This window comes from Sphaeroforma arctica (genome assembly GCF_001186125.1).
Source record: "Sphaeroforma arctica JP610 unplaced genomic scaffold supercont1.611, whole genome shotgun sequence".
Classification (NCBI taxonomy): domain Eukaryota; class Ichthyosporea; order Ichthyophonida; genus Sphaeroforma; species Sphaeroforma arctica.
In genome coordinates this window covers 11,299-23,572 of record NW_014039947.1, presented here as the reverse complement: position 1 = coordinate 23,572, position 12,274 = coordinate 11,299, and the positions used below count along the sequence as shown (strand labels likewise).

Genomic DNA, 12,274 nt, shown 5'->3' with positions numbered 1-12,274 from the left:
TTATCGATGTTGAGATGATATAGATTTTTGATATACCTTAACAGATGAAATATAGATAAATGGATATATATATATATATATATGGATATATATATATATAGTTGTATATATATTCCTGTGTTCTGTAGAAAATAATCTATTACATGCCTATGTACATACAAGTTATGGATTGGGCATGAGCGATCCAAAATTCGTAAAATCGTGACAAAATAAATGATACATACCTGGTCCCCTTTACTTCTGCCAGCCAGCGACTTACTATCTTCATCTCTGCTAACCAAACTGCTCAATTGCGGTCTATAACTCAGTGCATTGTTCGCCTCCTCTTCGCTGTTTCCACCCACTTGTTCCGACATTTTTACTAGTTTATCAATCTGATACTTCAATTTACTTTCCATAGGTCTCATCTTCTCAATATATCCTCTTAATCTTACTAGTTCTTTTACTATGTCATTGCCTTTTATCGACTCTCCTTCAGCCTTCATGAGCATCAAGACAGCGGTTGATATACAATAGGACAGATTCGCGTGCAACTTAGAGTGCAAGAAGTCCATGCCTTTCTTGATATTTAATTCTCCGGCTACGACTCGTTCGGTTAGTGCGCGCACGTGATGGGTAGCCTTGTCCACTTTGCCAGTGTATTCCTGGATTAGTTTTTCACACTCTACGGTATCCTCCATGACTTGATCTAATTGCATGTCATCTTCAGACAGGTTCACACCCTTTTGATTGGTCGCCAACGGTTCAATAATTTCGACAGTTTCGTCCTTAGAAGGTCGCGCGATTAGTTTAATGGCGCTCTCATCTCCGTCAACTATCTTGGGTTTACGCACCTTTTTGCCGCTCTTCTTCCTGTATTTAACCTCCATACTTTCAGAGGAAACGGGCATACTTTGCTACAAGTTGATACCAGTGTCGCTAAAGCAAAATGCAAAATGTTGATCAACCAAATACTCTATATTTAGCAGCGAGCCGTGTGATTATTTTAGAAGTGATGGCATTTTGTGGAATAAGAATTCAAATATTATCTTTATATATTTATCCGTGATCTAACCACACGTGTTCTGTCGACTTCCCGCCAAAACATTCATATTCAGCGATGACCAACGATATTTTTTAGTCTATGGACTATGAGTCTATAATCTATGACTCTATGTATAGTTCACCCTGGCAGGAAGGCACTGTGACTGTAGAATGGTGAACAGTCACAACCATAACTTTTTTTTGAACCCACAATAAAACACGGCTGGGACGCCGCGGGGACTGAAAGTGCATAATCAGAGGGGCAATTCATTTTGTTCATATTCACGTACTGTATTTATATAGAAATATTCGTAAAATATCTGTCCTTTTTTTGAAACAAAACAAAAACAAAATTATACAAATAAATGTGGTGCCTTTCTTTCTGAAATGCGGAGGGACTCCAAAGGGTCTAAAAATGGGTCAATAGCGTCAACGACGTTTTTTGGGGACAGACAAAAAATAAATGATAAAACACGGCTGCAACGCCGCGGGGGTAAAAATCGCATACTAAGAGGGGCAATTCATTTTGTTCATAATCACGCTTGTAGAAAATATTGGTAAAATATCTGGGCCCTCTTTTTGAAAAGAAAACAAAACAAAACAAAATTATACAAACAAATGTGGAGTCTTTCTTTCTGGAATGAGTAGGGACTACATGGGGGGTCTGCAAATGGGTCAAAAAGCCTCACCGACGGTTTTTAGCGTCACCGACGGTTTTTAGCGTCACCGACGTTTTTGGGGACGGACAAAAAAATCGGTGATAAAGTCGACAGGGACTTTAGAAAAGCATACGCTTTCAGTAATAAAGTTTACAGGGACTTAGAAAAGATTACGCTTCCAGCAATAAAACACGGCTGAGACGCGGTGGGGACTGAAAACGTTTACTCAGAGGGGTAATTCATTTTGTTCATATTCACGTTTAAATATCCTAAACCCTAAAACCTCTGGGCATTTGTTTTCAAAAAACATTTACACAGACAAATGTGGAGTCTTTCTTTTTGAAATGAGGAAGGACTCCATGGGGGGGGTCTGCAAATGGGTCAAATAAGGTCAAATGAGGACGGACAAAAAATCGGTGATAAAGTCGACAAGGGCATATTAGAAAAGCTAACGCCTTCAGTGATAAATTCTAAAATTTGAAGAGTGCACTCCAAATTCTGGGAGCAATCCAAATAATGATGAATATTAAAAAAGGCATATTTGAGTGATATAGGGTCAGGTCTGAGGTCCTGCATTTACCAAAAGTACTCAAAAAAAATATCCAGCTCACTTTTTTTCAGGACAATGTGTGGAGATCAAATTGTTAAACCATCGAAGAATCCCGATTTGAGCCAATATTTAAGAAGCAATATTGTAGTGAAGTAGGGTACAGTATTCGCCTTCGGAAACCCCTGTACTTGTGGTTGCACTGGTTGCGCACAAGTATGTTTAAAAAAATGTATATATATATATATATAGGACATATAGTATTAGGTATAGTATATATAGTATATATATATATATATATATATATATATATATATATATATATATATTGTATGTTTGTGTATGTATTGCATTTGTATACATATGTATATGCATTCATATATATATATATATATATTCAAAAGTATATATGGATATATAGTCAAATGTATATATATTAGATGCGAATTGGAGAGTTTTGTAAAATTGATGACTTCCCCGACCTCTGGCAATCATGTTCATCATCTTCATGCTTGACAGCTAAGACCAGTCTGCCTGCGGCCTCCCCTTCTCCTTTCTTTGCTTTAGAATTTCAAATTTGGGTGCCCTCCAGGCGCCACATATATGCCTTTTTTCTCGAGTTGATATAAATAGTGATCTTGCTGGATGTCTGTCAAGTTCTAAATTTCAATCCTCAGGGCCTCATGGCACATTGATGGTTCCTCTGTTGTTTCTTCTGTCACGCCACGCAAATGAGCCGCATGGACATTTTAATGTTGTGTGCCAAACCCCAAAAATTTAAGCCTCTTTACGCCGACGGGCTTGAACTTCTTGACAAGGGAGACCTGGACCCCTGGCGGGGTCGCGGATCGCGAGAAAGTTGAAAATGAAAACGCAGAGCAAAAGCCAAAAATGAAACAGAACGAAATGTGTATTTATATGACTGTATGAGTGTACATATGGCGCCCACTGCGCACTCGGCACTCGGCACTCGGCACTCGGCACTCGCCGGTCACCACTGTAGCCCGAAAATAGATACTTTTTGTTCTGTTTTTTGGTTTTTTAAATAAAAAAATAGCCTTCTAAATTTTAGACAATACAACTGTTGCACACCGCACAATGCACAATGCACAATGCACATATGTTTTTTTTGTCATTCTATTTTTACGAACAAATGAAATATTGTAAGGGATGTATCTGTCCAATCGAATATTTTATCCAGTAATTCACGGTTGCTGGGAGAATACTCTACTCATTTGTCTGATGGGAAAGATAAGAATGAGAAGAAGTATATATTACATAAAGAGCATTGCTTTACACTTACTGTATCGTGGGATATTTCTACATAGAGAGACACTCTCTCTTTATTTAGAGAGAGAGAGTGAGAGAGAGCAGAGTCTAGCCCCCCCCCCCCACAGATTACTATTGTCTTTTTTTTTTTAAACTCCAAAGTCAAGAAGCTACTACACTGACTACAAATGATAATAGATGGAATTTAACTTGGAAAAAAATCATCTAGGCTATAGTGCTGCGCCGCTACTGTTTTGAAGCGGAGTTTAGACTTTAGAAAGTGATACCGCGCGTCGTTAAAAAGCATTAAAAATAGAGCTTCGTTGGTAGTGATATCCAGGATACAATTTTACTCTGAACAGAAAAATCTTGAGCAACTTCAGTTTTACTCTACTATCTTAGTTCGTCATGACAATAATCGGGTATGTTCGATATTTATGTGTCATGACATCTCGTGACTACCTGACTAGCCAATTTTTTTAAGCAGGGAAATCAGAGAGATGCCAATGTTGATATAACTTGATAAACATCGTATATTCTAATATACATTCAAGCCAGCGACTAAGCGTCTTGCAGTGCAAATTTTAGTCAATATTACCCGCTAGTGAACTACAGAGATATGGTCAATATGCGTATAGTTTTGCTATTGGCTGCGATCCTGTCATGTGCTTTTGTAAGATGTGCAAACGTTGAGAGACAGAGGTCAGTCACGTATGAAGATGACATTGCTCTAGTAGAGGAGTTCAATCAATGGTTACAAACTCGCGATACATTCGTAAATGGCACTAGCCTTGCAATACAACGAAGAGAAGCTCTCCTCCGTATAGCAAGTGAAGATCCCAAATCTAGTATACTCATGTCTGAAGATATGTATATAATTTACGAGGCGAGTATCAGCGAATTCGATGTATTACCAGATAGTATTATGGAACAATTCGAAACACCATTTGCAGGCTTGGGAACATTGAAGTTTGGCTGTTTCATCCCAGAATCTTCAGACGTATCAGGTATGTTGGCACACTGGCCAGGAAAATTCCACACTGTCCTTGAAAATTATTTATAAAATGACTCTGAGCCTATTCAGTGTCTCACACTTTTTGAGTATAAAAACTCGTGCTTGTATTGTGCACATTGTTTAGAGCCGTAAAAGGCCGATTTTTATTGAGCGACATATACCCCCATAGTATATTCGACACTGGCATGCACATCTGGCCACATACCCGACATCAGTATGCACTCTTTAATCACTTTATATTCTGCAGTGATCGTCGATAGTCGTTACATACGTGGTTGAATTGTACTCTGCCTACTACACTTTGCATACGATACATTCTGTTCTAAAACTATTATATTGTGAGCTACTAGTAAGTACAATGCAAGTTTGGGTAGTTGCGTAGCCATAAAATTCTAGAAATCATAAATATGTAGGTTTAGTGTCTATAACTACAGGCTATATTTATACACACCTTTCAAAATGCAGAAGCTCGTTTGGAATCGAATAAAAGTAAATACGAGACTCGCACGCACGAACCATAAGTTCTGTGGTTTATCAAATTACCAATGCCAACTTTATTGACCATATCGTGATCGATGCACTAACTAAAAAATTGCAGCAAGCAACCTTACTTTCAATTTAGATCGGGTACATGGACGTACGGCCCAGTTATGCGTGAATGTATATTTGGTGTATATGTGATAAACCGTGCAATGTAATAACGATACTATCTAGATACATTTACCAAAGAACTTACTAAGGTCCTCAAAAAGGTAAATAAGTACTATACTGATACACTCAAATACAATACGTAGTTTGACACTGACGAGATACATGCGTAAAAAATATGTAACATCGGAAATAAGCAATATAGTAACAAAAAATGCAGATGATTATAGTTCTACCAAACAAAGTTACTTATATTGTATTCCTTTATATATGATTGCTTATACGACTCGCATATCATACTTTATATGCCTCACTCTTTATATCCCTTGCGGGAAGATAAGTCAAATAGTCAAAAACTCTCATTGCCATCTCCATAGCTCAAGCTTAAGCATACTATTAGTGCGATTTTTCACACTCTCGTAGGAAAAGTGAAGTTCATCTACTCCGATATTTATTATAGCCGGGTTCTTGGCGTGGTGGCGATTCGGCTGTTCTCAAACCGAGCAGCACATGCCAAACAAAGAGAAGCAAATCATCGTTGTCTCAGATCATTCTTCTGTAGCACATATATCAGTTGCGAGTTTTCCCGAATCTTCTCAGTGTAGTTAAAGGCACTATATAACTATGTGTTGAGCATACCATCCGACCCAAATTAAAACTAGATGTGCATCCTAACCAGAGTGCTTTTACACTAGTGGTGTGCATGTATACACATCTACTAAGCAAAGTGATCGTGTTGATTAAAAATGAAAAGACAGGTGCAAAGATATCTCAACAGAAAACTGCGATCACAAAAGTACTAGTAAGACGTTGTGCCACCACGATAGTTCCGTGGAAAATTGTAGTACAATTTCTGCATTGTCTCCACTTTGCACATGTACCATAAGACGGTATTTGCAGTCATTCGTTCTGCGTAGCTTTGTAGCCCTCGAGCAGTATATCTCATAAATTGATTGCACATCAATTGCATCATGCAGATTACAGTATAGAAGTGGGCTCCAACTACGCCTCCCAATTGGAAGTAAAATCGGTCACCGATGGATTCTCAGCAATGTTTATAGCAAATGACGGTTCCTCTTACAAAGCACACTTGTTCGGGAGCATGGCGGAACTCATTAGGCACGGAGGAGAGATACGAGCTCAAGGCATAGTGTTTCAAGCTGAGAGAGTTGTAGCCCTGTGGGAGAACTCTGTACGTCAGAGACGCCGGATTCTCGATAGGTAAGTTATACTTTATTGGGAGATCGTGTAAGGTGATAGATTGCTCGCCATATTTTATTTTGCCACTTTCGTGCATTCACATGACGAATCACTCAGATCGAATCATGTACACCGCGCACCGTGTATCTGATTTTGAAGTCTCTGATGCTTCTTCGTATTTACCTTTAGTTTGTCTCTAATCATAGCACTAGCAGTGGTGAGTTGATTGAAGCTACCGTGGCTACAGACACAGGTGCCGTAAACCGAGTGTATGCCAATGTACACGAGCTCGAACAAGCACTGGATGAGGGTCGTCGCGAAGTCATTAAATCGGTTATCAATCGCAGAAGAAGATTCATCGTGTCGGTATGTTACCGAGCACCATACATCGCTCACAAAATTTTAGTTGTATCAAACTGAAAGGCTTGTCCTTTTTATCATGTGGTCTGTACAAGTTGTAACAGCCAGTGCACAGTGGTTTTTGTATTGTTTGAGATCTCACCATAAATTGCTGAGGTGTCTTCGCGCGATATTTTTGGTGTAGGTGGGAGTTCAAAGAAAGTATCTCGTCATTCCGATTGATTTTTCAGACCTACCAGGCTACCCAGTTGACTTCCGGGACCCGAGTATGTAACAAGCGTCAATTTCGTCGTTAGCGGTTGCTTATCGATACCCTTTTTTGTGTGGTTAGGGTTCTGAGGGTTTTGCATAACTGGGATGTATGTATGCATAGCGCTGCAGTGAAGCTATTTTCTGATGTCTCGCGATCCCATGGAGGTATTAGAATAGATTTAATCCGACCTTATTCCTGTCTTTTCTATGCAGCCTGGACCCACTTTGACACAGTAGCCCTCTTTGAAGACAAGATCGCGCCTTTCTTCGCGAAGAATTCTTACAACCAGGTAAAGCCAGCCCCAAATCCTTCTCTCAGGTGTGGCTTTAAATTCTACACTGTATTGTGTCTAGTTGCTCTACATTGGGGTCGCCACTCTGGGTGCAAGCAGTCCATGACACGTGAAGACTGTCGATTCCCGATAATTCATATCCGAATCGGCTATTGCAGGTTAAGTTTATTTCTGTGTACTTTCATCCCACGGTTACTCACTCGTACACGCTCCTACCATGTTGCAGCTCGATATCAAGTTCGACTATCTAGAAGAGCCCATTCGCATGCCGAAGACATCTGCATTCTACGAACAGGGACAAAATTACCAGTTTATCTTCGGTGACGCTGAACGTTTGAGTGGGTACGATTATAAGGAGTACGACACGTATGTAGTCCTCAATACAAAAATTGGTATGCGACGACAAATTGGGTGTCTACATATTCACGTACCACTTTCGCATTATCATGGCTTTTGAATTTATGGTCCTAAGATAGATCCGGTATGGTTTCCGATATATGAGATCGCCATAGAAAAGCAACCAATAACGTTCTACATTTTACTACGCAGGCGCTCGAGTTGGTGGTATTGGTTTGGTCGGTTCTTCGGGTGTTATCATCAATGGCGAGTTTGATATCCGCGTAATCTGTCACGAAATAGGGCACAACTACGGATCCTGGCATGCTGATGAGTGGGTACCACTTGATGTGACAAAGTAAGTATGCAACATAGCTATTTTGTTAACTTTGTTCCCATGATCTCAAGCTCTCTTACAGCTGAATGTGAAATGTACAGTACTGTTCTCTAACTGTTGATATTGCATATCCAAAGCTGTGTCTTTGCCATTCTACGTTGTTGATCACGTGCCACTATTTTCCGACGCATATTCAGTCCATGCCCTTTGTCAGAAAACTGACAACTTTTCGTCTGACGAGGATTTTATGACAGAGTGCGCATATGCCAGTCGCCCATATCTGTATTAATGCTCTCTGCTCATCGTTTCCCTATTTTGTCTCCACCCTCAGTCCTGCGGGCGATGGATACATGCTCCCCTACGGAGACCCCTACGCTGCCATGGGCTTAGCAGATACTACTGGCAACCGACACTTTTCGGCCCGTTCGAAAGAAGAATTTGGCTGGATTCCTCAAGTGGTAAGTGCCACTTATGCACAAACTCTGATTTTGTTGGTGTTTTCAATGGGTATTACAAACTTTGATTGTTCTGTCTATAAATATCTCGGAACTGAGCACATTGGGTATCGCTAATTTTGAGACGTAGGTTGTACAAAGGCAAATGTAGTTCCGGAAGGAAGGACGACTCATTAAACAACAGGTTGTACCTTTCCCACTTCCAGAACACAAGAGAAATCGGGATCAGTGGAGTATATACACTATATGCTCACGATCAAGTCGTAGACACTCCAGAGGTCGATCAAATCCTGACATTGCGCGTGCCACTATCTAATAGTAGACACACGTACAAAAACCTCAGCTACGACATCGAGCTGCGAGGGTTGGATGTATGGGGCGATTCTCAAGGACATGGTGTTTCAATACGTATGGTAATACCACCAGGTATGTCATATTCGAGAATTAGAGTGAGACTAGCGGCGATCTACTGTGACTACCACTTGTGCATTTGACTATGGTAAGCCAGACTCACACAATTGCAAACATATGCATCAAAACATGGCATTCACAATTTCGAAATAATGTCAATTTAAAAAAAATGGTTACAACACTGTGTGGCATGGTAGGTACCGAAGATGGACTGACCATGGTGGTGTGTAATGACCCGACAATCACCTCGACGGTGACGTTCTGCAGTACAAAAAACAGGGAGACAAATGGACTAGTGCTGGACATGACACCGACCACTCCATCGGCAAATAATCGTGGGAGAGTGTTTACCGGCGACGGATTACTCACTGCATCACAGAGCTTCAGTGATGTTGAATCGATGGTATGAACTTTATGCATACTACTTAAAGATATACCTCTAGATTCCAGAACACTTCTTTCTTTCTGCTCTGAAATGCAATGGGATTGCCGAGCTTATCAGAAACACACCAAAGTCTGAATTACGACCATTTCCACTCACCTTTCTATGAACACCATATTCTCATGTACTCGATCCTACTATCTCTCTTTTCAGATTCACGTGCGTATCTCTGAGCCCCGAGGCACCACACCAGCAGAAAGTGTTCGTGTTGAATTGATCTATGGCACGAACGATTGTTGGGGCCAGGGCGTATTCGAAGACGGATGGGTGAGTTTATGAATTATATTATACCCACCCAATTCTGGCTTGATATATCATCGGAACTTCGTCTATACACTTGGACGGACCTTATCCTATTGCTCAGATTCCTTTTACCTTGTTTATATATACCTCTACCCCCGCAGTGCAACTGCTACCCCGGTTACTATAGTGTAGATTGTAAATTTGAAACGGACTCTGACATTATCATCAAACTCGAAGTAGAGTTGTCAGGAGACGAAGACGCCTGGTACGGCATATTCAGCGATGCACTTGCACAGTTGGGATTTATGAACACAACATATTCCTTCACCAATAGGGTCAACAGCGCGGAAGGCAGCACACTACTACTAAAGTATGACACAAGGAAGTGCAGTTTTGGAGCTATAAAATATAAGTTCATGCTCTCGAATATTGGATTGCATTCAGATGTTACATCAGATCATTTTCGTTGCCTTCAGTATATATAAGAATCCCACTGCAAAATCACATACGAAAATACACCTAATCTACGGACAATTTACATCGCTACAGACTCGAAGACCTCGACGCCAAGCAAGAATTACGACAGGCCACCGCCGCAGGAGCACTTGAGCTAGAAGCACTCAGTATAAACTCTTTGTCAGAAGGCGACAGCACGGTATTCTGGCCACAAGCTAATGCAGGTAAGAATCGTTTTGGCAGACAGACAGTGATCAGCATAAAGGAAAATTTTACCTATCAGTTTTCCATGCACGTTTATCTTTCATAGTACAGTCTACTCTTCCCATGGCATTTAAATCAAGTATATTAACGCATCCTAATTACACTATTTTTATAGCTGGTAATAACACAGGGGATGGTAAGATATTCGGCCTTGAGCCGGTCCTTGCCTATGCACTGCTCGCCACTGGTGCGATCATCGTTGGATTGCTCTTCTTCTGCCTTATTGGCTCCCTGTGCAAGAAGAAGAGAAAGCGCGAAAAGAAGCAGAAGCTGCCTACTGTTGTAGGCGACAATGCACAGAACCCCAACACCAAAGAATACATCAAGGCCACCGCAGCTGGGGGCAGTGTGTATCCCCATCTGGCACCCAGTTCAAACCGATCTGGTGATGCAAATGCAAACTCGGGTCCATATCCGCCGCAAGTACCGCCTGAACCTGCACCAGCGGCGCAGAACATGTCCGAAGCATCGCTGTACCAGATTGGCTGGTCACCATCACCTTCGCGAGGGTCGCCGGCATCACAACGAGGGTCACCGATGATGTTCAACAGTTCTGTATTGCCACCGCATATGAGCCAACAGGCCTTATACACGCCCTCTCCGCTGTCGTCTGCACCGGAATCGCCGCAGCAGCAGCAGAGGCCCCCAAACGCTCTCAGACAGCAGAATTACAATCCCGCCTTGAATATGGCAAGCATTTCGAGTCCAAGTGCTACTAAAACGAATCAAACACGCCACGCCATGCCCAACCGACCGCCCAGGGACTCCCCAAGCATGTCAAATAGAACACCCAGAGACCACCCAAGTATGTCTCATAGACCGCCCAGAGAGTCCCCAAGCATATCTAATAGACCACCTGGAGACTCTCCGAACATGTCGTATAGACCACCTGGAGACTCTCCGATCATGTCTAGTAGTCAGCCCAGTGGCTCTCCAGGAATGTTCAATAGACCGCCTAGAGAGTCTAATAGACAATCCAGGGACTCTCCAGGCATGTCTAAGAGGTCACCTAGGGACTCTCCAAGCATGTCTATTAGACCATCCAGGGACTCGCCCAGAGGGATCGATTTACCCCCACGCTCACCTAAACCACAAGGTTCGCCAAAACCACGTGACAAGCCGCCTCAGAGTGCTTCGTCTCCTGCGCCTTTGAGATCGGCCAGAAGTCCGTATGCACAGCTGGACTGATGAGGGAAGAGTACGTCGCAAACTTATTTAAATATGTTGCTTCCAAAGCATTTGAGATACGGTACAAGTCGCCCAGAGGCAATGTATTCTTAAGTATCGGATGCAAAGCTACATACCTAACGAATAATGGAAGTGAATTGTTGAGATACACCGAGCCATACTCAAGGATTTGCCGGGTCGTCTCTGACTAAGGAATCGCCGAGTCGTACCCTTTCCCACTTCTAAATAAACTGGGATTTCTGTACTCAAAACTATTCAGTTATATCAAACTGCTGGGTTGTGCGGTATACATTGGCTAAACTGTGCCAATCTGCTGCCAACAGAATATCCAATACCAAAGAGGTTTGCGGTACGGTGAATCTCTCCATCGTAGGAACAGTTATTCCTTGTCAAATCACGGACCTGTAGAATGCTCAATACCACCGGGAACAGTGCTTTGCTTGGTCAAAACACGGACTTGTGGAATGTCAATGCCGGCGAGAAAAGAACGGGACTACTGATTCCCCACGTACATATGGAATGCTCAATACCATCAAACAACAGTTTGATGGTTTGAGCACCACAACACCACTTTCGATATACGATATCAGAATTACTGCAAGTTTGCGTTCTTATGCTGCACGTTTCAATGTAGAGGAAAATACAGCAACGAGAGTGTCGTACATTACTCTCCGTCAATATTAACACGACTACTCTTTGAACACGTTGTAGCACACTTTTTTAAACAGGTCATAAGTTTATTAATAAATGTATCTCTACAGTGACGAAAGCGAATATAAATGTGTATGTGTTGGCTTATCTACGTCAAAGTGGTGACGAACCTCCAAGAGTCGAAAGCGACTGACGAAACTAAGTATCTCATATTTAAATTCTTGC

General features: G+C 41.6%; 2 protein-coding genes across 2 annotated transcripts; one reads left to right on the top strand and one right to left on the bottom strand.

Moving 5' to 3' along the window:
* SARC_07596 (hypothetical protein) lies at positions 1–869 on the bottom strand (the record flags this gene model as incomplete). The annotated part of the gene is made up of 2 exons (XM_014298457.1): positions 1–36; positions 225–869. 2 exons carry the CDS (start codon positions 867–869, stop codon positions 1–3), a joined length of 681 nt encoding a protein of 226 aa, XP_014153932.1.
* Positions 870–4,126: 3,257 nt separating this feature from the next.
* SARC_07595 (hypothetical protein) lies at positions 4,127–12,166 on the top strand (the record flags this gene model as incomplete). Its single annotated transcript, XM_014298456.1, has 14 exons — positions 4,127–4,505; positions 6,139–6,382; positions 6,568–6,727; positions 6,906–6,987; positions 7,187–7,263; positions 7,493–7,658; positions 7,816–7,960; positions 8,271–8,397; positions 8,601–8,820; positions 9,003–9,208; positions 9,401–9,514; positions 9,652–9,860; positions 10,040–10,170; positions 10,326–12,166. The coding sequence occupies 14 exons, from the start codon at positions 4,127–4,129 to the stop codon at positions 11,396–11,398; spliced, it is 3,333 nt and encodes a 1,110-aa protein (XP_014153931.1). The 3' UTR covers positions 11,399–12,166.
* Between the last annotated feature and the right edge of the window lie 108 nt (positions 12,167–12,274).